Raw genomic sequence first — 26,133 nt, 5'->3', positions numbered from 1 at the left:
ATGTTGTAAAGGTCAGGCTATGGTATTTGTCTGCCCTGGTTTTTTCGATGGTTTACATTTTTTCTTTTTATCAGGTCACAGACGGAGGCGAGAGTGAAACATGAGGAGCTAGACTTTGTACATCTTACCTGCAGATCGAGGGTGCCGGTGTGTGTTTTGCTAGTTCTCGAGGATTCATTTCGAGTTTTATATAAGCTGTGTAGGGTTGAAAAAAAAATATTCTTGTATTTCAAACCAAATATGCCATCTTGCTTTTACCACAGAAATAAAAGCTGGCATTGCAAGATGCTCAGTGTGAGCTGATGGTAAGAATAAAAGCAATGACCAAGTTTTGGGTCTTTACGGTATCTATAGTTAGTATTTGTCAGTTTTGCCGTGTGTATATATAGCACATTATGTCATCGATGTCTCATTTAGTCACCGACAGGCGCAGGCGGTATGAACCTTTGTTTCGGAAACTTTTATAAAAAAAGAAAAACAACAATAGGTCATTAGGAGAGTTGGCCTGACGGAGACTTTTGAGACGTGCTGAATCCAGCAGGCACTTCCCCCGCAATGCACTGGAGAGATAACCACAGCCTCTGATAGGCAAGGAGGAAAACGGAAGCCATTAGTGACAGGTTGACCTTTCTCCGAGTCAACACTGGCAGCGTGGACCCAAACAGCGAAACCCTCTACAAAGTGCTCCAGGTGAGATTTATTCAAGCACAACTACATCTTTTTTTTTATCTGTTGCAACATCATCATTGTCTCGATAGTGTAAGCACTTTGTCGACGTCCCCTTAAAAGCTACAGAGCAGCTGTATTTGTCGGACGGGACTGTTTCTTTTTACGAAGCTTAAGTGTACATCTATAAATCTGAGGTCTATGGGTTTACAGCTGTTTGAGTCGAGGCCCGTGTGAAACGCACTGGGAAGGGAACTCAGCTGCCTTCCCCGCAACGCACAGCTGCACGTTAAACACACAAGCACCTTCTGTGGGTCGACGCTTGTTGTCCGATTTTTGTCTATCCAGGCAGTATTCGAGAGGGGAGGAAGCAGAAGCGAAAGTGGAGCATGTGACTTTTGAGCTAAGGGTCCTGACACCAGCACAGGGAAATGAGATGAAACATCCAGAGACGTCGGAACAACTCGTCATTCGGACTGCAGAATACGTGGCAAAGGTTGTTTTTTTTTTTTTTCAAAGGTGCTTTGCTGCCGCTGGATCCACTCCAAAACTTAATGGGGTCTATTCTTGGCAGAGACCCATCCTCAATTCAAATTTCGTGGAAAACTGTTCAGTAGATTTTGTGTAATCCTGGTGACAAACCAACAACCAAACTGATAAGGATGAACCCCTTGGCAGTTGTAATTAAAGCAGGAATATCAATGAATTAATGAATGCTTACATTTGTTTTTAATGTTATGTATAACCTCTTTCTTTCTTTCTTTCTTTTGTCATTTTCAGTCCACCATACAGTCGAGGCAGTAGAAAGAAGAAAATATGGCTGCATTAAAGGAGAACTTCGGTCGATTTAAACATGCAGCTTCATTGCTCAAGCTACCCTTGACTTGCGAGTACCGAAGACGCGAACAAATTTGGTCCAGCCATTACAGAGCTCCGTGAACGGAGATGTAGCATTGAATGCTAACTGCATGGGGTCAGAACTTCACGCTGTGTTTTAAGCATCTTAACATGCTCCACATCTCACACCAGAAGTTATGCAACATCAGCAGACACCTTAGCACACAGCACTGTAGCGTGTATGACTCAAACTGAATAAAAAAGTAGTTAAAATTGTGTGTTTGTGCAAGCAGCTACTTACCTGTTTGTTGACATCCGTGTGTTCCGGTAGCTAGACCAAACTAGTCAATCCGTCGAGCGCGCACTTACTCCCTCACTGGCGGAGACGGAAACGTATTCCAGCATTTTCGTGTGTATGTTCATAATGTACATGTCCATGTTACAACCTGTCATGAGCCATGAGCCTTACAATAGCCTGTTAAGCCTGTTAAGTGCACACTCGGTGGATACGCTAGTTTGGTCTAGCTACCGGAAGACGCGGATGTCAACAAACAGGTAAGTAGCTCCTTGCACAAACACACTATTTCAACTACTTTTTTATTCATTTTGAGTCATACACGCTACAGTGCTGTGTGCTAAGGTGTCTGCTGATGTTGCATAACTTCTGGTGTGAGATGTGGAGCATGTTAAGATGCTTAAAACACAGCGTGAAGTTCTGACCCCATGCAGTTAGCGTTCAATGCTACATCTCCGTTCACGGAGCTCTGTAATGCTGGACCAAATTTGTTCGCGTCTTCGGTACTCGCAAGTCAAGGGTAGCTTGAGCAATGAAGCTGCATGTTTAAATCGACCAAAGTTCTCCTTTAAATGAAATGACACAACCGTCAACATATGTTCTGTTGGATGGGCTGAAATAAACTGTTTTGAACATGTAGCAGACAAATTTCATGTTCGTTCTCCCTCTAACAAAATGAAGGTCATCCTGAAAAAATGACAGCCGAAGCCAAGTAAAAGAACCGTTATTAGCTGATCTCTTTTCCGGCGGATCAAAGTGTCAAATTCAAGCTTGTGAACTGCTGGTGCACGTCTTTCCCCTTGGACCTGCATTAAAAACAAGATTTGATCACCTTATGAAGTTGATATGGATGTCTGCCATTCGATGCTGAACAGATGCAGTAAAGAAGAAGGAAAGGAACGGGATTTCTTTACAGGACAAGGACTGTAAGTCTTCTTGAAAAAACCCTCTCACCTCCCTCGCCACGGTGTGCCAGGGGGTGAGGTGAGCAAGACGTGGAAGGTACAGGAAATAAAGAGGATTAGGTGGAGGAAGAAGGGGACGAGGGGAAACTCGCTTGAAGCAGGAGAGCAGTCTCGCTCTCCCCCTTGGGTGTTCCTGTCAGGGCTCCAGGAAAGCGGACATAATTCACTTAATTGGTTCTCACTGTTACACACTGAAGACAGAGCAGCAGAATCTCAGAGGGATTTGTTTCTCTTCTCTGGGTCAAAGGTAGCAAGGACTTCCCTCTGCTGTCTCAGCAAAGGCAGTTGCTTTTCCTCTCGGTGCCTTCGCTCCAGCCACGTATTTACGTTGTGTTTAAAGCGGCGTTTATCTGCCACATCGCTTGTTGATTCGATCAAAGCTAATTGGGGAGGGGGGGGAAAAGGGGATTCGAGCGGTGGATCACGGTGAAGGACTGGCTGCGTAAACACTCTTTGATCTCTGCGTGAAATCAATGAATTAAAGAGATTAATCCTATTTGAGACAGTAAAGAATGACATGAAACGTGGACATGCCAAAGTCACAGTCCTCTCGTACATGCCCCGTCGCTCTCATTATAGCCTGTTCAAGCCTGTTAAGTGGATTTACTCCATTGCATAAACAGTCGCGGTGATTCATACATAAATCACATGACGGCTCCCCTCCCCGCCCTCTCTCTCTCAAAACAGGACGCGAGTGACCCCCTTTCCCCCCCCAAGTTCTCCAAGATGACTTACGAATGCTTTGTTCATTTATCCTGCTGGACACATTCTCACTGGGGCCGAATCACTGTGTGCATTGCGAGGCTGAAACCAGTGCATGGCTGTACAAGGCCACATGCCAGTACGAAAACCCCGTGAGCACAGCAGCCAACTCCAGCAACCTATGTCTTGACATGAGTAACAACGGAGTGTCTCCCCCGCTGGACTCTCTGATAGGCTCGTGTGAGCGATGAGTTTCGGGGATCTGGAGTCGCTGCTTTTTTGGAGAGAGCTCCAAATCCCTGTTGGCTAAGAGCTGCGATGTGCTGTTATCTGCAGAGGTTTTTACTGCGTTACACAACTGTGGGAGTCACTGTAAATGGACAGGATCTGATAGTGAGCCTGCTAAAAGGCAAATAGATGCCACTCCATTTTACAATTCATGCGCGCCAGTTGTTTAAAGTACAAGGCAGTCCAACCAAAAAAGATCTATTTCCCTAAATAGCGTTTCACATTCCTGAGTTGGATGAAAAACACTGATACCACTCTCCAGTTTGCTTGGCTTAGCATAAGGACTGGAAATAGGGGAAAACAGCGTTCGTCCGCGATATAGGCTATAAAAGTAAGGCAACTTTCTGGATTCTTGTCATCTCTGTGAGGCTGAAGGAAACCAACAAAGCTGTTTCCTCCGCATTTCCAGTCTGTATTCGAAGCTAATTTAGCTGCCTGCTGACGTATTTAGCATACTGGCATGAGAAGTCCCTTTAGGCAAGTCTTGCCACTCGGAAGCCATCTTGGCAATGCCCCAGGGCAGTTCCTCGGGGCTAACAAGATCTGGCCCATATATAAATGAATATATATAAATGGGAGCGAGCCAGAACTCTCAACGTCAGCTATCAACTTTTTAATATCGTACGTTTGAATAACATCACCCTTCTTGATCCTGATCCTGTGCTTCAGTGTGAAATCCTCATATTACGTGCTTACCAAATTGAGGAGGCTGTGGCTCAGGGGTAGAGCCAGCGTCTTGTTATCGGAACGTTGCTAGTTCGATTCCCCTTGTCTGCATGCCAAAGTGTCTATGGGTGAGATACCCAACCCTACTCCAACTACTCCTGATGTGCTGGCTGGCACCTTGCATGGCAGCCACCGCCAATCGATGTATGTGTGAATCACAGTAAGTTGCTTTGTACAAAAATGTCTGCTGAATGTGTTTTGGCTGAAACTGTTGTGATTCTCAACTGTGCGCTCAGGTCACAGAAACAAAACACTTGGCTGATACATTTCTTGATCTGGCTGAAGATTGGCTTTAGGGGCGGGAAAGGGCGGGATATGTGTCACGCAACCGCCATCTCTGGGCTTTTTTATGTAAATCCTTTGAGTGGTTTATCTCCTCCCTTATAAAGTCTCCGTCTGTATGAATCTGGTATCGTACTCATAAACTAAAATGTTCCTCTATCACAAGTCGTTTGATTGAAGCCTCTTACAGATCAAGGTCATGTCTGCTGGCCTTCCACCTGTGCTCATCCCTTGTATAAAAGCAAGTACAACTTTTCGTTCAAGGTCTCGACTCTGATGTAAGCACCCATAACAAGTAAACCTTAAAACAAACACAGAAAAAAATTGAGTTCTCAAACTGTCTTTCCGAGCAAATTATTTGGTGACCTTGTCCACATAGTGTATGTCTAGGAGCATGGTACACATCCTGTATAGACACAGCAAACCTTTTTTCACAAGAACTGTATGAACTGTGTGAACCTCGCTCGTGTCTGTCTCACGCTCGGTGGTGTGCACAAACTTTAAGAGAGCAAAAATCCAACAAATCAAAAGACGGGCCTGTCTTCCACGCACACTGTCACCATGTGTACTGCAGGGAAATCAGGCTGCAGCTGCGGTGAAAAGGGCCGTTTTCCTTGCGACATTAAGACAAAATCGTGCATGCAAATGTCCCGTCACGACGCCGCTACGCATGAGAAAAGGGAATGGTGTAGCGTGCCTCTTCAGTAAACATGACCATACCAGAAAAGCATGTGCGTGTGCCAATCAGAAACACACCGGAGTGGCCCGAGTGAGCCTTCTTGTGTGACGTGAGTTAAAGTTAAGCACAAAAGTGTGCAAACAAATCCAAGTTTCAAAGTGTTGCTCTCAGGGCACTGCCAGTGCTTCTCCTGGGGATCACCCATGTTTATCTTAAGAGAGCAAGAGCAAAGATAGATTATATAAGTTATGATTTCGGCCAATATGGTGCACACTGTGAGCTCTGTTGATATGCAGCAGTACGCTCAGTGTTTGCTGAAGATAGCCTTATCTCACGGGGATTTGGCGTATAATATTGGCCCAGTATAGCTCTTATTTGCTATGTTTGCAAACTTGAATTCAACTGCAGTGTAACAATTTTCAGCATATAGATTAAAAACTGAAATATAGGTTGAATAACAATTAAATTCACGCTATTTAACACTGTTGGTCCAATTAACTAATGGTGGAACTATCACCATAGATGGATAATATGCCGATAAATCCGTCATATTAGCTGATTTAAAGAGCTGTGTGTAATAATTCAATTTTAAGCGCATGGCCAAAATGTCGTGGCGTTCCAGCTGACACTGCCAACGTAAAACTCGGAAATTCTGACCTCCCAGTTCAGATGGAATGCAGAGTTCTATGAGCCGGACGCTGGACAGTGAACACGCCTTAACGTCTGCACCTGAGTAAGCGAGTAGGCTAAGTCATCGTGTCCAAGGTTTGCAGATATTTCAGTCTTGAAACAAAGAAAAGGCTAAAACCACGCAGCAGAACAGAAAGGGTAAATGTACTCAGTTACTCTCCACTCACCCTAACTCACCCTGTTCCCTCACACCTCTCACAGCATACACACCCCCTCTTCAGACACACAAACACACACCTCCCTCACATTAATCCCACCAGGTTGTTGGGTTCTATGGGGGTCAGCGTTTGCCGGACGCAGCTTTTATTTGGGCCCGATTACTTTTGGGCACAGTCATCGTATGGCCTCTGTCGACAGGGATAACGCGCATTGGGGCCGGATTGGCGTCCGCCTCACTGGCTCCATTCACTGGGCCAGGCACAATCATTTAGAACTGGCAGACCTAACACCCAACCCACAGAGCCGGGCCAGCCCAGTCAGCAAATACAACCCACCCCCCCCCCCCCCCCCCCCCCCCAACCCCTCATCCCCAACCCCCCCCCCCCCCCCCCCCCTCAACCTTTTTTTAGCAATCAGAGAGGAGGGGAGTCAGATGATAGAAAAAGTTTGACAAAGAAAACGACTGAGAAAAAAAGGTCGAGGTGGGACGGAGGAGAGAGTGGGAGACATGAATGAGCAAATATTGGGTTGTAAGGATAGAGTAGCACAGAGAAAAAGAGAGACAATGTGTGTGTGCATGTGTGAAGGAGACAGAGTGAAACATAGCTTTTCATCAGCTGACTGGCCAGCCACTCTCTCGAATCAAAGCCGTTTCCGCAGCAGCTTTTACATAGTTTGTGAGGTTTTGACCCCGATGCCCTCCATGGCAGGCTACTGATTTGTCACTGAACTCGGATGTTTGGGGTCTCTAAATGTGGCTGCAGGTTGAAACTCCCACCCCCTTCTCACCCTATGTAACCTGTGATGCACATTTTGTCACATTTGCACATCTGAATAGGCAAAAATGTCGTGCAAAAAAACAAAACAAAAAACGTATTATCCGCCTGAAGATACATGCATAAATACAACATGCAGCTATAGAAAGTTTTCACATTTACTTACATGATATGACGCCACTGTATAACATGTATATTGTTAGCAGAAATTGTATAGTTAATTCTGATAGTATGTATGGTGTGATATGTGTCAGTTGGCCTCTGCTGCTCTCTTGTGGTGCTTCTGTAACATTGTTTCTCTCAGTGAGGACTAAGAGAAGACCATTTATCTTCACGATGCTGGTTACATTCAGTGTTGCAAAAGTACCCAAAACTTTGAAATAATGAATAGTACTCAAGTAAATCTTTAATGGTGCAACATCTAACCCGTGTAAACACCAACACTTCTTTGGTGCTCCAAGATCCCAGTCAGGGCTGCTGTTACGACCAGGGCCCTGGGGAAACCCTGGCGTAACAAGAAAATGAGACTCCCCTCTTCCTGTTCCCCAAACACCACCAGCAGCGAACGTTTTTAACAAGGTTTTTATTCAAACATAGTTGTTCCACAATCACACAAATGCTGGTAGTCTGGAACAGCAGAGGAGAGCCCACAGGAACTGGAGAGGAGCCGGCCTTTAAACCCATGGCTCCAGGAAAGCAGCCAATCAGCTCCATGGGGCAACCTACAACCAGACACACCTGCAACCAATCTCACACACACACTCATACTCACAGGTAAAAGAGGGATATTAAAAACAGACAAATAGACACATGACCTCTAGGGTCGTAACAGCTGCTAGCTGCATGGCTAACTGAGCTAACAAGCTGCTGCCAGCATTTAGCAGTTACTCGGGTGATATGCTGCCCCACATTTGTTTGTTTAGCATAAAGTCAACATGTGGCCAAGTCCTAAATATTGCACCTTTAAGTGTCTGATATTAAATGAAGTTAAGTATCAAAAGAATTTTCTGTTAGCAATAAATATACTGAGGTATCAAATAATTAGACATATATACACATGCATGTATAAATTGTATACAATGAGTTGACTGATTATTTATTATATATATCTGATCATCAACATTTTCAGATTATTGGGGTGGGTCTCTTCTATCCCATTGCTGATAAAACAAAAATACTTTGGCTTTGATACATGTTAAGGAACAAAAATACTCACAATAAAATTCCTGTTAAAATGTGTTGACAACAGGCACTTCTGTGCATTTAGCCAAGGTAAATAAGGTCTTATTCCTATGATATGGAACCTGTGAAGTCCCTGACAGCTGGTAAATGTCTGTTCACTAATTATACAGGTCACAATGATGTAAATAAAACATTTTAAGGTATAGCATTATTTAAATCAGTCATGAGACATTTTGGTCAGGATGAAATGAGTGGGCGTGGTGAGTAAAGCTTACATAAGGCCTATTCAACTGGCGACCGGTGTGCCTAATGTGGCCCTTTAACAACCTCATTCGGGCCCTTTGGTAATTTTTTTAGTAGGCTAATTACCACATTTATAAGTAAACAAACTATTATTTATTAATTATTTATTATAACGCTTTAGCCCAGGCTCTGTAAGCGCATGGGATTTGTGATATTTAACTTGACAACCTTCCTGCTAAGATTAAAACTCATAAACATAGCAGAGAAAAAAGGTGCATTGTTTTATTACATTTTTTTATTTCAAGATTTACATGTCAGACATAAGGAATGTAGAAGTTTAGCTCTTTGGCACTTTACTTTTTTTCAAATCTGATTAAAAATAGTCCTGGCTTATATTTAGGACTGACACGAAGAAGGCAGTAACAACTTCATTTCTCTTTTCATAAAAGTTTTTTTTTTTTTTTCTAATTATTTATTGTGCATAAATAGCCTTATCACTCCAAACTCCTATGAGAAAGTGATGTTAGTGGCTGATGATGGAGCTGCTGAAAATGAGGAGAAAGCTCCTTTAAATGGCTCATACCATTTTTGACATCGGGGGGGAGGCGGCATTAGCCATTTCCAAAAATGATCTTATTCCGCTGATATCTGCTCCACATTTAAAATGGAAATTGTAACTCTAATCTACACGTTATTGTTTTATTTAGATACCGATATATTACACAATGACAGCAATCTGGGGAGTCACGTCTCGCGTCGAGCGGTTCCGGATATCCCTGTATTTACAAACACAGTTTTAGCTTAAGTAGCGGTGGCTGTTCCCTGCAGAGGGCTAATGAACGGAGTAAAGCGAACATTTAAGACGTTTTAAAGGATTTTCATGTTCAAGAAGGTGAGCCTGTGAGGTGGGTCAGACATGTTTGCGACCACGGGCAGCGACGACCGCCGAGCGGGCCCGGAAAGCGACGCTAAGCCGCCTCACCCCACCGCAACGACGGAATACTGCGCAAAGTTGCAGCAGTGGATGTGGCAGTATTACTGGGGGTATGCCAACTGGCAGAGCTGGCTGGCTCTGTCAGCCTTCCCGCCGCCGTGCGGGTTCCCTCCGCCGGGGGCAGGCGCTCACACACCGGGGACACCCGCCTCGACCTCCGGCGGCGGCGGGCAGCAGGGGTTTGAGACGGGGAACTGGTACAGCTACCCGTATCCGCTCAGTTTCCCAGCATCCTTCCCTCACCATGCGCAGACCGAGCACAGCTCAGCCGCAGCACCAGCTGATGCCCCACCAGCCCAGCAGCAGAACGGGAATCCGGCTCAGGCAGGTAGGGGCTCAGGTTTGACGGAGAGAACCACGATGCTGTCTCCAGCAGTGTGTGGGTTTCATTTTGTGTAAGCTGGGTCACGAGTGTGGCGGAAAGCAGGCTTAAGTGAGGAAAACAGGCTTATATGCTTAGAGGTGTAGTGCTCTGTTAACCTACAGCAGCTGCGCGTAGTCAGCGATCCAGGGTGATTCATTTGACTGTTATCATTCTCAGTGCACCTGTCTTCTCATCCCCCTCTCACAGGACGGGAGTACACCATCCCCTCTCCCCTCCACAGGTTCCTCGCTGAGACGGTGGACTTCTTCATCCTGTTTTGTGTGAAGGCCACCATCGTGCTGTGGATCATGCATCTGAGTGGGATGAAGTGAGTGAAACTATTGAGCAAACAGATGGATAAAAAACAAACAAACAAAAAAACAACAACAAATCAAGACACATGAAGCAGAACCTAAACTGAATTCACACATGCAACACTTCTCATCAAGATAACCAGCCAGTGGTTATTCAGAAACAACATCTCCATGACCAAAGCGTGGACTTCTTTGACGATATCTAAAGCTGTTTCAGCGTTCTCACACATGCGCCTGTCTCTCCTCTGTTAAAGGGACATTGCCAGATTCATTACCCACTTCATTGTGGAGGAGATCGACGAGAACACGTCCATGGAGGACCTGCAGAAGATGATGGCCGTGGCTCTGGTCTACAGGGTGCTGGTGTGCGTCTACGAGGTGGGTCACGCGTTTGGTGATATTGCAATACCCAAGCTGCCGATAAATCACATGTAAAGTTGAGAATATCATGCTTATTGGCTTACGGTGCATGGTTATCTTTGGCTGAGTGGAAGTTAAACTCAGTAGTGGCGTGTGTTCTGTGTTGTGTTTGCGCTTAAAACGTGTGCTTAATGTTGCTTGAGTGCTTAAAACCAGTGTTTTCCTAGCTAATGTCCCGCTGCATACAGGTTTTTCCAGCTATACTGAAAGCCTTTCAGCACACCAATTGTTTTGCATAGTTAGACATTCCTTCCCCGTTGTGTCCCTCTTACATGTGGTACCTCACTGCCACATGCTCCTGTTTAATGAGAGGAGTCACTTCTACAACACAACATTATTTCCCACAGAGGACAGTGATGCAACGTTGCGCCCGTAGTTGCTCGAGATGAAGTCATGTACCGCGTCTCTCGCTCGACCTGTGCATCAGTGGCGTGTTTTCCCAGGTGGGAGGCAGCGCAGAGACACTCAGGCTCCTCCTCTTAGACTAACACCTCCTGGCATGTTACCTCACGTCAAAGTGTTTGACCTTGTTTGCGTGAACCTGAAAATTCTATTCTTGCAGTTTTTAAACAATAAAGAAAAAAAAAATCTTCTTCATGCATCTTATCAGCATGTTCAGAAAGCCCACAGGGTTATGAGCGATGTGCACCTCACGTTAGGCAAAAGGAAATTGGATTCAGCGATGAACTGTGTACATTTTTGTCCCTGTTGTCCAATCAGACAATCTGTATTTGGGGCGCTGGCGGTGCCACGCCGGGGAAGTTCCTGCTCGGCCTGCGAGTGGTGACCTGTGACACGTCCACTCTGGTCCGACCCAACCGGGTCCTCGTCGTCCCTGCGTCTAATGTCTCCCTCTCTGCGTGAGTGATCACAGACTGGATACATCTCATTTTGATTGGGAAAGAAGAATAGAATAGAAAATAGGGAGACAGTTACAACATAGGCAAGGCAAGGCAAGGCAAGTTTATTTGTATAGCACAATTCAGACACAAGGCAACTCAAAGTGCTTTACAGGCACACACAAATTACATTAAAAAACATAAAAATTTCATTTAAAAGACATAAAAAATTCATTTAAAAGACATAAAATTTTATTTAAAAGACATTAAAAATTGCATTAAAAAACATTAAAAATTGCATTTTAAGACCAGTAAAAACATTAAGAAACAAACATCAAAACAAGTAGGCTAAAATAGAAAAGCTTTAAAAGAAACAAGACTGTAGAGTCAGAGTCATAATGCAGTTCAAAGACTTGAATTGCTTCAGTTAAAAGCAATGGGAAAAAGAAATGTTTTAAGTCTTGATTTAAAAGAGGTGATAGTTGGAGCAGACCTGCAATTTTCAGGGAGTTTGTTCCAAATATGTGGCGCATAGTAACTGAAAGCTGCTTCTCCATGTTTACTTCTGACTCTGGGGACTGAAAGCAGACCGATATAAACCAACAACAGGATTTTGAAGTCTATTCTTTGATAGACAGGAAGCCAGTGTAAATATCTAAGAACTGGAGTGATGTGATCTACTTTTTTGGTTCTTGTTAGGACTCGAGCAGCAGCGTTCTGAACTAGAATTGTGTGTACCCACTACCCACTGCCTAAAGGTTGACGCCCAGAAACGCACTGACCACAGCAAAATAAGGGAAAAAATATAGGCCCCGCAGATAAATACACACAATTCTAGTAGGTCATAGATTATGATTGAGAGGGAATTACTTTTGTATGAGTCGATACAAGTGTTGTCACAATGCTGAAATTTCTAACTTTCAGGCAATACCTTGAAAGATAATGATATTTAATAACATAATTGATACCATAGGGAAAATATAACGCAACATAATTCACTTTGGACTGTAGTCTGAAGAGTGGGTGGAGGAGCGGCTGATACGGGTGTATAATAATGTAGGAAATGAGTATGAAAACTGTTCTAAATATTCAGAATTGATATGTTGGGTTGGTATTGATGGATCGATATCTCAAGAAACATACCTCGATGAGTCTCGTATCAATGTGGCAACTCTTAATCCAACCTCTGTTTTGTTTTGTCCCCTTCGTCTTTCCCAGCTCTACAGTGCGGGCACTCAACAAGAACTTCTCCATCGCCTTCCTCTTTCCCGTCTTCATCACCCTCCTCTTCTTCCAGCACAACAGGACTGTGTACGACATCGTGGCGGGGACCATTGTGGTCCAGCGCAGAGGAGGCAGATAGCCTCTCCTCCGGCATCAGACTCTGATATACTCGACAAAAGTGCTTCAGGACCGCGTGTGCTGAAAAAAAAAGAAGAAAAAAAGCGAGTCCAATCTCCTCAGTGGGTCAAAGAAGGACCCAAACTGCACTGGATGCCTACCAGATCGGACCTGGTACGTTGGAAACAGAAGAATCCAGCCATACATTTTTTTGGTGCAAGGTTGTTTTTAACTATCGAGTCAACAAATAAGCTATCAGGAAACCCTCTGAAGTATTGTGACATTTGATAAACGCAAAGAAAAGTAAGAGAATCTTCTTCATGTGATCTTTATTCGCTTGCTATCGCTTAATATATTTTTTATTTATTTGTCTAAAATAAAATAATATGTGTAGGATTTATAGCGACCACCAGTGGCTGGATCAGGAAAAAACCATAGTAGCCCACCAGTTTTCACTATTATCGTCTAATTATTAAGCATTTTTAGAATGATTAGATAACACTTTAATCAAATCAGTGAAAACAGTTCAGAAGAGAAGGGCTGTAAATCAGGATTACCATTATCAAGTTATCAACTTCATGCTTCTTTTCCCATGCATTGTTCTGTTCTTCAAGGTAATAATGGTGAATCAAATGTTTGTGACTACTCAGACTGAAGAAGAATAACACCTGGCTTATTTGTAACTTTTCTCTGTGCCTCTGGATATTTTAATGAAGACAATTTGTTTTATTATCTTTCTGCCACAGTGAAATGTAACAATGACTTTCCTTCCCAAGTGTCAAACCCAAGAAATCCTGTTTTGTTCATATTTTCTGTCTTGGGACTTGTGCTTCTCGTGAATCAGGGCAGAGCCACTGATTGTCTGAGATGCACAGTGTGAAAATGCTGCTGGTATTAAAGATGATAGATGGTTTATTAACACACTTGGTCGTTTAGCAGTCTTTTGGTGTGATACTAACCAATGCTTTTGTCTTTACAAGCAAGGTCATGTTGAACGCCACACAACGCCATTGGCTTGGCGATGGAATTGAGAAAGAGGAGAAAACTAACACTTTATCCATCAAAATATGGTCAAGTATTTCAAAAGCAGTTTAAGTCTGTAAATCTGTCTTCACATCTGAAAGAAGAACAAATTCAATAATATGGATAAAACTGACCCTCTCAGTCTTGCACATGATCGCATAAAAAGTCGCAGGAATTTAGTGGAATAAATGTGGAATTGTTTTAATAGTTTGAAGGAAACGTGTGATGACAATTTGCTGCGGCCTGAAACACTTTTAAAGATAAATCATGGTTGGTTGCTTTCACCATTATAAAAACATTGTCATCCTGTAGTGGTTTAACCTTCGTATCTACGCCGCAACAGAGCATCTCCAATGGTGGCAGCTTCTCCTGATGTTTACGGTCATAAAGCTGGATAGTTTATGCAGAGAAACTTTGGAATGCCACTTGAAAGGAATGGAAAGATTGTGTTGACTGAACTCAATTAAGTACAACTAACTAATTATGAAAGTTACTTGAGCACATTGCTAACACTGAACTGAAATGACTAGCTGCTGACTTAGCGTTTACAAACATTTTGACGCTGGATGCTGCTGTGGAGGGAGCTGTAGACGATTACAATAAAGATGCCATATAAGCTTCTTCATTTTCTCATTTAATGACTTCTGTCTTCTCGCTTCAATGAAAATGTAATCGTTGTCCTTGATTGGTCTAATGTGCAACATTAGAGTCGGGGTGGACGTGTCTCTCTGCCAGGTTCCTTACAGCTGTTTTGGGGGGGGGGGGGGGGAGCAAAGTCCTGCAGCTGAGCGCCGAGGGGGCACTTGAATGCAGCGTGGACGTGTTAGAGAGTAACATTTGAGTTGTGATCATACCGCAGCGCCCATTAAGTTTAAAAGCAGGTATAAATGAAGGGGCCTGTTATTACCTGTGGGGACAAAAGTTCAGACAGCAGCAAAGAGCTGATTCAGCCAAACAAAGAGTTAACATGATTGACAGGCTTTCCAGAATACATTAAGAAATCAATTGTCTTTGTCTCATGCCTGAGAATGTGGCTGATGGAGCTACTGTGCTATAGGAGTACAGGATTAAAAGGGATTAGTTTTTCACTTAAAAACCTGTAAAGGACATTACACGCTCTGATACGACGGGCACGTGGTGTGCACCTCAATGTCACTATTTGGTTCCTTGAACTAAAGTACAGAACGGCTTCCAACTCCTTCATCCCAGCACTACAAACAAGGTGACATCAAACCTCCAGTTGGGATAATGTTGAGTTCACAGTTTTGCTCTCTTCATGTTGAGAAGAGACTACCATGAGTTGCTACAACATGTATCGCCACACGGGGGCGACGTTAGACAACGCAGGTCAGCGCGCGTTGTGGCCCAGATACAGTCGATGGAAATAGACTGCAGATTTCTGGATGTTGGCATTATTTATGGCACACAATCTTTTTCCGGATTGGGAAAAAAAAACAAAACAAAACAAAAAGCGCCAATAAACCTGATTATGGCTGAAGAACCTCATGCTGACATGCAATAAAATGAAAAATAAAAATCCTGCTTGCACCTGCCTTTCTGCCCTTTCACCTGCAACTGCTGTCAGGTGTAGCTCACGCTTGGGTCTGAGCGGTTAATGATGTGAACACATTGTACACAAACACCGCTGACAGACCTCCTCCTTAATTTTCAGACCACGTTTGTTTTCCATCGCTGACATCTCTCCAGCCATCGCCGGGCTGCTGACATCCGCAAACTTCTCTGCTGAAGCAAAAAAGTATCAGTGCATGAGAAATCTTAAGGCCACGGGCCATGCAAGGTAGCCTGCTGGATAAACAATGATGCAACAGTGCCTGACCAGTGTGAGCATTTTGCTTTATATTAACAGGCATTGTGGGGACTGTTACAGGCTTGCAGTGGGGTGAGGTGCACAAATGAAGCACCCAGTGGTGCCGTGTGTGCCTCAAGACATTTGGAAATGTTGATCTCACAGCTTGGGGTACCATCAAAACATTTTCTCTGAGATATAAATGTTTTATGATGACTTCAGCGGCATCAAACTTTAAGAAGAGACCAAAACATCCCTCGTTATTAAGGAAATCAAAATCAGAGTCAGATTCTATTTGATAGAGACCAAAAATCCCACCCGCAACTAACTGATTCTGGCCCGAATTGGTGCAAAATAATTTTGGTTGACACAAGGTTTTTCGTGAAAACCAGCGAGATCCAGTGATCGTGGAGGAAACAAGATAACCAAAATTGTTCTAACGTCAGCGGAAAATGGTGCGTTTATAACGCTATATCATTAGTGATTAATTACAGGAAAATAAGAATTGTTGTGTTTTTGTTGCTGTTGAATGAGCCGTTTCTATCCACGGAGGGACATGGTCCACCATGTTGGACTGCACCATTTTTCTACTAAAACCCAGAACAGTAAAAACAAAGACTGACTCAAGAGAGCCTCTTTTCTTTTCTTTGCGATTTTCAACCCAATCGCATCAGCCAAGTACATTTCTGCTAAACCACGAATAAGTGAAAAATGGACGTTTCTTCAGGTAAAATTTTCCATTTTGTATTTTGTCACAAAGTTGTCCTTACGCTCTTCTTAGGTTTAGGCACAAAACCTGCTTAGTCGGGACGGGGAAAGCATCACGGTTTGATATAAACGACTTCTTTTTGTCGCCACGCTCACGCATGAACATGGAGCGGCCTCCTGGGAAAAAAAAAAAAAAAGCCAGTTTTGGGCGCCACAAAAACAGCTGGAAATTTCTCCACGGCTCCTCAAAAAAAAAAAAAAAACCACCTGGTTTTGATGCCACTAAAACGGCTGTAAATGTCCCCAGGCGGTGTGACTCAAACTCGGATCTGCTGTTTGGCAGCCTTGTTGGCTTGTAATAACGCCAGCGGCTTCCTCTCCACCTCCTTCTGCAAACCTGATATGCCACGTTTGGTACACATGTCGACTGCTGACATTACTGCGGTTTGCAAAAATGTAAACATTGTATCCTGGTGAGTGGGTGGTTTTTCACTTTTACGCTGGCAATCTCAAAGAGGTGCCACTAAACCTGACACACTGGGTCCTTAGGAAGTTTTATTATTGTGTATCATATTGTATGGTAGCACAGTTTTTTTCATGATGCTACAATATCATTGGACAATTGAACTATTGAGTGTTATTGTCCAAGGTCGTAAGAGACCAGGTTGAGAGGCCAGACGCCTTGAAGTAATCTACAGCTACAGCCTTTTAGCACCTTTAGACATAGGTTGGTATTGGTAACAATTGACCTTACATGTCATTTTCAAATGGTAAACCCCGACTGTACCAACTCCTCTCACGGGTTTGGTGTTTGATTAAAGATCCAAGTCTAAGATCATCAATAAAGTTATTCATGTGTCCTTTATGCCCCAGTTTATTTAGGCGACACAAACGGAAGCATAACTTCAGTTTGGATTTCTTTACAAAATTTCTGGTGCCAAAGTGCTGCGGAGTTGAATTTTCATGAGCCGTGTTCCTGTAAGATTAGCCGGGGGCATATTTTGTCTTAAGGTCCCAGCAGGAAGACACAACGTTCACTCAGCTCTCCTCAGAATGGTGGGTTTTTAAATAGCAACCATTAATCCTCATGCATTAGTAATTATCGCCAGACTTCTCGCCAACTTTCTCACTCCAACATGCGCACAAATCATAGCCACCATTCAAGGTTTTTCCTTGAGTTTTCGTTCTCTTTAGCTGTCTCTTTTCGCGCCTCCCCTTCCTCCAGTCCATATCGCCTCGGAGCTCGCGTCTTCACCCACGTGTGGCCTGATCTGAACGAGCAGTGGTGAGAACAAGTAAATGCGGCGTCTGAGTTATAAATGTGTAACGTCGTCCATAATTTTCAGCCTTGTACGTGTTTAGAAAAAATAAAAAAAAGTACAAAACTCCTTAAATGGCTCTGGGGCAGAGAGAAAATGAGCTCTCTGCTGTATAATCTCTGTGCGTGGAGGAAACTATCCAAACATTTTGTCAGCCATTGTGCCCGATTTTTAAAAGTTCATCACAGCATTTTGTCCTTCAGTAGCGAGTTTTTTTGTGCTGAGAGTCATGAGTTGTTCTCCGTGCCAGGGAACTGAGAGAGGGCTTAGCAATAATTACGCCTCGAGTGGCTCTAATACAAATTTCACAGGGAGGCAGAGTGGAGAGAGAAACCAACAGAAAAGTGCGAGACACAGAGAGGGATTAAGAGAGAGACAAAAGCCCAAGAGGAAGAGGGAAAGGATTGGAAAATGGAGTTCAAAAATGGAGAGGAGAAGTGCAGGAGAAAAAGAGAGGAGAGGAGGGAGAACGAGAGCGAGTGAGTACGAGAGGCTGAGGGACATCATGCTTGAAAATTCTCTCTGATCTTTGAGCCGTGGGACCAGAGGCGATGGAATACCCCGCAGAACTCTATTAAAATTCATCCAGCCTTTCGCTAAAGCGCTCGGTTATTATACAAGAGATGCCCCTGCACAGCTCAGCTTTCTCTGTTTGCTCTCTGTCGCATGCAACGCAGCACACAGACGCACACGCTCAGGACAAACAGACGCGTACACTCCCATCGGACACACATAATGCAAAAGTTGTCTCACTGATACGACAAAGAGGGAAACTTGTGGACAATGCTTTTGAACTTTACTTAGCACAGTTTGCATACTGCAAAATATGTGACAGGCCAGAAAGGGACCGTTGAAGGTATGTCGGCCGGTTCTTAGTGAGTAGCACTCTGACACACATGACCGGTTTGAGGGTTAGTAACGTTGTTGGTTGTGAACTCCATCTAAATATTGAAATGTTGAGATTTATTGAATTTCTCAGTCCGATTCGGAGTGTTTGATTCATTCTCACTGTGACATCTCTTCATACTCCATCAGCTCCATCACATTTGGTTCCATTTCACTGCAGCAATGTGGAGAAATCTCCCCTCAAAAATCACCTCCAAAATGAATAAACTCTATTCACAGTATCCTGACCTTTGACCTTACGTCAAATCAGTTCCTTCATAGGTTAGCTCACCACTGGATGTGAGGCATTCACAACATATGTTCTTCTGCCAAGGAATTCTTTATTTTTCTTATTGTATCTTCCAGTTCTGATATTTTGGCCCTGAACCTGAACCTCAACCTATATTCACTCCATTCTAACACCAAAATATTTGTCTCAATTGGGACTGACTGGGTCTATTTTTCTTATTGATATCACTCATAATTGCAGAGGTATTTGAAGTTTTTCTGCCATTTTCTCCTATTCAAGCTGGAGTCATGTCTCTGGAATTAAAGTCCAATATTCCCTCTCTTTTAGCTCCCTGGTTGTCTCCTCTGACTTCTGAGGGGAACGGCTGGCTCATTAGCTGCTAAATGCTCAACTATGTTCACCAGCTAGTCGCTAACTGTGTCTGTCAGCTGTTGGGTACTTTCCACTGAAAGAGGCCTGCTGCATAGATAACCACAGTGCAGCAAAATGGTAAAATGGTGGACTGAAGTGGGAAACAATGAGCAGAAACTCTGAAGCTTTTAAGTTTAGGGGAGCTGCAGATTTGGGTGATAATTCTTTCAGCTCATCCCTAAAAGCGGGGCTTTTCACATTGTCACATTACTATTTGGCACCGTAGTATTCAAGATGAGTATTGTTGTGTGTGAGAACTGAAGCTGCACCATCAGATTTTTAGCCACTAAGAGGCAGCAAACCCAACAATGTCGTATTTTTTGAGGTTGTCATGGTGTTGGCAAACTTGTGGCGTTAATAATTGTGTCGGCTGTTGTAGAGTGGATTCATTAGCATTTCCGCTGAAAATATCTGCCCATGTCTGGAAATGGGTGTCAGTTGTGAAGTGTCTAAATGAAGTTACACTGAGCCCGCATCATAGTGTATGGCAGAGTCCTGCACGGGTCTTATTTTGCAAACCCGCACCCGCCCGTACCCGTCGTACTTAAAACCGCATCCGACCCGTTTCCCGACAGTAGCACAAATTACATTCCGCACCCGAGCCGACCCGCTATAAATTGATACCGACGCCCGACCCGCACCCGAAGCAAAATTAGACTGACGCAATTTTTAAAAATGAAAGTAAGCCAGCGTGGGGAATGGGAGTTTTGGGGGGGCGCAAGCACGCATGAATGAGCTCATATGAAATATACCGTATTGACCCGAATATAGGACGACCCTGACTTTTCAAGACTAATCTTCAGAAAAAGACTCTGATAACCAAAATTCGTCTCTCAGTAACAAACTCACATACCCTCCTGTCAGTCTCTTGGAAGCGGCCGCTTAGAGGACCACGATAAGCTTTTCTCTTACTGTTAGCGTTTTCAGACGATCTTTTTGGACCCGCCATCTTCGGACGTTACACTCCATAACTCCATATTTCTTGGCTGGCTGAGTTGTTTGGCGCCTCCGCTGCATCGATCTCATTATCTTAAAATCAGCATCATAGCTCCGCCTCAGATGTCTGTCAACTTGCCACACTTGATCCACTTTGCTCCGTAAAATCACCGTGTATCTCCATTTGTCATCTCCTGTCACTTCTTCTCCGCTGTGATTGACAGATAACCCCAGCCACAGTGTCAGTGACGTCTCTACAATAAGCTGGCGCCCTCTGCTGTTGCGGTCGCGTAGCGACCCAGACAACTATCGGCATATGTCAACGGTTAGACCCCGATTATAAGACGACCCCACTTTTACACATAATTTTCATCGAAAAAACCCTTGTCCTATATTCGGGTCAATACAGTACATGCTTATCATTTTGAAATGCAGGCATATTTTTGTAGATGTGTCGCTAATGATTTTTTTTTTTTTTTTTTTGCACCTGACGCCATGAAAATGACAATTGCAAAACCCGACCCGTGCTCTCTAGGCGTCCGACCCGATCCGCACCCGTGTCCGACACAGGACATTATTTTTCACCCGTTACATCCAAATTGTGCGGGTCACCCGTCGGGTACCCGCGGGTACCCGAACCCGTGCAGGACTCTGGTGTATCGTATCATTTCGTATTGTATTGTATCATATCGTATCGTATGGTATGGTATGGTAACGTATTGTATCGTATCGTATGGTATGGTATGGTAACGTATTGTATCGTATCGTATCGTGTTGTGTCGTGTCGTATTATATTGTATCTTATCGTATCATATTGTATCGTATCGTATCACTTTATATGGTTTGGTTTCATTTCATATCGTATCTTTTCATATCAAATCGTATCGCATCAATTCCTATCGTATCGTTTCATATCACATCGTATCACTTTATATGGTTTGGTTTCATTTCATATCGTATCTTTTCATATCAAATCGTATCGCATCAATTCCTATCGTATCGTTTCATATCACATCGTATCAGTTTTTTTTGGTTTCTTATTGTTTCGTTTCATATCGTAGCGTTTTGTTTTGTTTTGTATTGCATAATATTATATCATATCTTTGAACTTTTACTAACTTTTAACAATCAAACCCTTTACAATATAGTGTAATAACAAACATCTGACTGTATAAATGTTTAATGAGAGTGTTTTATCACTTTGATCAGAGCTATTTGACCAGGTTCCTTCACTAACTATATTATAATAACTGCCTCAATCTACATAGTACACATAATAATATACCAAGGAGAAAAAAAACTAGGACTGTTGAAGGAAAAGAAAACCCAGTAGATTAAAGTTTGTGACTCACCATCTACAGCCCTGTCAAAACTGGACTTTCCATCTGACTCAATAGATTTCACGAGGGTTTTTATAGAAGGAGACACTCCCTCTGATACTTGACAGAACCTCATTCCAGGCCCTTTGGATGCTCTCCTAGACCGCACAGGGTGCAGCAACAGCAGGTCGGCTATGCCTGAAACCAGAGGGTTTTATTTGCTGCAGGGCCGCTCTCTGATAGTGGGAGAGAACAAGTGGAACTGAGTAAAGGGATGGATCCGCTGAGCGAAAGAGTGAAGAAGGAAGATTGCCTGTGCATAAATTCAGATAAGGGAGGTGGAAAAATTGATTAAAAATGAGGAGACAGCGTGGAGAGAGGAGAGGAAGAGGGAGCTGGGGAAGCTAACACGGCGAGAAGGAGAGCATATACAACAGATCTAACAGGAGTACGAGCAAAAAGGGAAACAAGCGTAACCTCCCCCGTGAAGTTAATATCAGATTCCATTCCATTAACAGGCAGTTGTGTCTGTGTTTAGACTAACTCAGGCGTTCTCTGTATTACCCAGCAGAGGGAGTTCCCTTTGAATCCACTGTCTTGTCTCCTCGGCTCCCAAGAGCAGGCCGCTCATTGGCTCTCAAAAGCCCCGGTGTCGGAGGCAGCTCAGCCAATCGGCGCACTTCTGGGCCACAAACATCTGAAGTAGTAATAATGTGGAATGTGCTGGCTCGGCATGAGCTGTCAACTGGAGCATGTAGTACTATACTATATGTGGATAGAGGGAGGAGACGAGCAGAGCGGAGGAGGAAGTGGTGAGCACTGGATGACGGAGCAGCGGCCTTACTGTGCTGTGTGTTAATGTGAGTGCGTGTGTGTGTGTGTGTGTGTGTGTGTGTGTGTGTGTGTGTGTGTGCAAAAGAAGCACTGACAGCTGTTTCCAAGTTGCCAAACATCCATAAAAGCGCCCCACCCACTGTGCCTCTCCCTCACATGTACTCTTTTGCACAAGTTCTGTGCAGATACACTCATGAGCAATTACACCAAGCATTCATCTTTATAAACATGTGCTAATGTGTGTGTGTGTGTGTGTGTGTGTGTGAGCATTCTGAACATACAGTCCTGAGTGCATTTAATCCCTCGGCCGTCTGACTCTCCGGAGCATTTGTGTCCTCTGTGAGCCCGTGTTGACGCACGGCAGCGGGTTACATACTTGACACAGAAGTTTCAGGCTCCGGGCTCCGACAGGCTAGCAAGGACCCAGGATTAGTGCCTCTCCAGTAGGGGGGGGCATAGTCAAACTCACCAACTGGTTCCCCCTGGTGGAGGTATGTACTGTATGCCAGTGAATCTCACAGACACGGGACAAAAATAATCCTTGAGAGGCTGCTGGTGTTGGTGTACTGTATGTCCATATGAGTAGATGTGTAAGTCTGTAGACAGATAATGTTTAAGTGTCTGACTGTATGTGTGTGTGTTTCATGATTTGTAGAGGTGTAAAAGAATGCATGGGGACAATAGAGGTGTGAGTTTTACTTAGAATTTGCCATTTTTGACTTTTTGACTCCAGTCAACTGGAGTAGCTGTTTTGATGACTTGCAACTTGACCAATAAATATCTCCAAGCTCGACGTGGAGGTTAAAGATGTGTGACTTGACTTGAAGGAGGGCTATGTGGGGTTTTTTTGTTTGTTTTTTTCCTTCAGTGTGTTGTATCAATACCTGTGCATGCAAAATATCTTGAAAGTTAAAAAGGTCAAAGTCCGCACTGACAGAAGCTTCTCTCTCCCACGGAAAATGCTGCTCCTGAAACGCTTCATCAGTAGTCCCACCTTTAATTCCGTGACTTCATGACATCACACTATGTCACCACGTCGCACAGTCGTGTGATTTATGCCTGTATTCGTGGTAGAAGTGATGCCAACTGGAAATTAAAAACATGACGGAGCCGACTGGAGTCATGGTAAGCAGTGCTGGGCTCAGGCCTGTACAAGCTGACCAATCAGAGCAGACTGGGCACTCAGGAGGAGGGGCCTTAAAGAGACGGTAGCTAAAACAGAGCATTTCAGACAGAGAATATAAACACACACATACATGTGTTTAAAAACACAGAGAGCCTCCTTCTCTGCAATCTGTCGTGCTTCAATAGTAATGCACAGTCACGCATGTTGTGTTCTCATGTCTGCATGTGTGAGTCTGAGAAATCCTGCCCCAGATGGCAGCGTAACAGACTGATGGGTCATAATCTGGCCTGCTGACTGACAACATGTGTTATAGCAGGGTCAGCTACTGGAGGTCTGCTATTAATAGACCAGAAGGGGAGCACACAGGCACAGACACACACACACACAGACATGACACATGCACATATACACAACTGAACACACAGGAGAATTATTGTATTATTCAGTTTCTTGCTCAATCTAGTTAACAGGTCGCGTGATTGATCCGGATCCCTTTTTTAAAGCGGCATATAGTGAACATGAGGGGACATCCAACGGCAAACTGGCAAAGTAACACTAGCATATCAGCCGTCAGTAAAAGCCATAGAGCTGGGAACATTGACGGTGACAAATGAAACGTGTGTGCAGGTTTTCAAGGGGTTGTCCTTGATGGAAGAGTCGCTTCGCTATTGGAAGGCAGCGTGTGTCGGAACACTTCCATCTGAATTAACTCTGCTCTTCATCATTTCTAGCTGGTTTGATCACCCTCACCTCCTCGCAAGGCCCGTTCCCACCACACACCTCTTTCGTTCCGAGCTTATATTCTCACTACAGCTGCATTATGTGTTGCCATTTTCTGTTTGCCCTTTGCACAGGAGTCTATCCTTCCCTCCATGTTGCAGTAATACCCTTTAAACTAATAAAGATCAGTGTTCTGTCAGCCAGACTTTTGGCTTCACGCAATTTATTTCGGTCCACATCTTCTACACCATGAGAGAATACCTCACAATCCATAACTTGAGGAGATCATTTCATAATTGAATTGGTGTGTGGTGAATTTTTGTCGTTACGTGTGATAATCTAGCCGTGTTAGCACGCAACACGCATGAGCACACTGCCGAAGGTATTTATAGTATTTGGAAAACCCTTCCTTTTCCACTGTAAATGAGTCATCCAGCATGCCTCAGCACACTCAAACACACACACACACACACACACACACACACACTTATACACACACAGAGGAGGATTTGACTCAAGTACGCATGCTGTTGGGCAAGCCAGCGACTGTTAGTTTCTGTAAAAAGTTTTGGGGGCATTTGCAGGACAAAGTGTGGCCTGTTTTGTTGTACTTTCAGCCCCATATCAAATAAAAGCCTGTAACCGCTAACTGAATCCCGCTAATGATCCATGGTCAGGCCCGAGATGCGTTATACAACTGCAGCTAGTGTACTTAAAAGAGTCTGCATAATTGAAAAACTGGGAACCGAGCAATTAAAGTGGAAGTGATCTATAAATAAGATTAAAGGTTGTTTGAATAGAAGAAGAGAGCAGACAGAAAAACACACTGCCAAAATAGCCAACCCTCTTGGATTTTTTTTTCTGAAGCAGCTTCTTTCTTTTCTTATATCTCTTTGAAATATTTTCCTGTATAAATATTCTCCTACAAATATCATCTTTGTGTATTAATTAACTCCGTACCCCTGTATGAAGAAATCCTTTTATAGCTCATTTATTCATTCATCCAGGGCTATGGTACGTTGACGATCAAGCAAGCAAGCCCTGTGACGTTAAATGTGGAGAAATTTTTTTGCCATTATTGTTGAGGAGGTAATGGTTTTTGCTTCTCTGTGAAGACGAGCCCTCTGGATAATAGTTACAATGGAGTAGCTTTGGGTTCCAATTCCTGCAGATTTGATCTTACAGCGGTGCTTGACGCAAAGATGTCCCGTATGTAAATATTCCCCGTACGGCAGTTAGAGGCTTCTGTGCTTGTTTTACAGCGTAATTATAACTCCAATCACCAGAAAGTACTTTATCTGCAAATCCACAGATTCACAGTTAAAACTTGGCATTTCTTTCGGTTCAGTTTTAAAGTTTGGTTAGGTTTAGGCACACAAACCTCTTGGTTAGGGTTAGGAAAACATCGGCTAAAATACCTCCTTTGGTTGCCACAAACGCGGCTAGAATCAGTGGCGCTCTCAGAATGTTTGAAGGCGAGGAGTGAACAACATTTAAAGGGCACCAGCTATATGCGGAGGGACACCAGCATGCAAAACAGGCATCTGCAAGGGCACTTTATTGTGGCACATCTACCATAGCGGCATCCAGGAGAGCACCTCCACAGCGAATCAGTAAAATGTGTACATTGACAAACTTGGGAGATGATTATCACAACAGAAACGATTGGAAACATTTTCCTACATCTGCCACAACACAGTAAGTCCACGCTCCCCCCCGAGGCGCAGGTAGCACAAAACATCAGTGTTCACCGCATAAACACACAGCCGCCTCGTACCTGGACTCTCCCTCACTGCAAGGGCTCTCCTCCGCTTATGACAGCGACTGCACATGCAGGGGGGGATGATAAAGATTAATTGACGATGTTGCTGAGTTTGTACAAGCACAATGTTATCGGGCCCTCTCGTGGCCTGCCGTCTGGGGAAGCGGCGTGTTGATGAGACAGAGGGGTTTATTGATTGGAGTTTTTAAAAGGCCTTTGAAATCGAGCGTCTAGACGATTTGGCCGGGGCGGATGTTTATGTCCAATTGCG

At 43.9% G+C, this 26,133-nt stretch overlaps 1 protein-coding gene across 1 annotated transcript; it reads left to right on the top strand.

Moving 5' to 3' along the window:
• Nucleotides 1-9,098: 9,098 nt before the first annotated feature.
• On the top strand, nt 9,099-13,685 carry fam8a1a (family with sequence similarity 8 member A1a). The gene is made up of 5 exons (XM_030409690.1): nt 9,099-9,812; nt 10,056-10,176; nt 10,417-10,540; nt 11,303-11,442; nt 12,640-13,685. Exons 1-5 carry the CDS (start codon nt 9,407-9,409, stop codon nt 12,782-12,784), a joined length of 936 nt encoding a protein of 311 aa, XP_030265550.1. The 5' UTR covers nt 9,099-9,406; the 3' UTR covers nt 12,785-13,685.
• Nucleotides 13,686-26,133: the final 12,448 nt, after the last annotated feature.

This window comes from Sparus aurata, chromosome 3 (genome assembly GCF_900880675.1).
Source record: "Sparus aurata chromosome 3, fSpaAur1.1, whole genome shotgun sequence".
NCBI classification, from domain to species: domain Eukaryota; kingdom Metazoa; phylum Chordata; class Actinopteri; order Spariformes; family Sparidae; genus Sparus; species Sparus aurata.
This window is presented reverse-complemented; position numbering and strand designations above follow the sequence as displayed.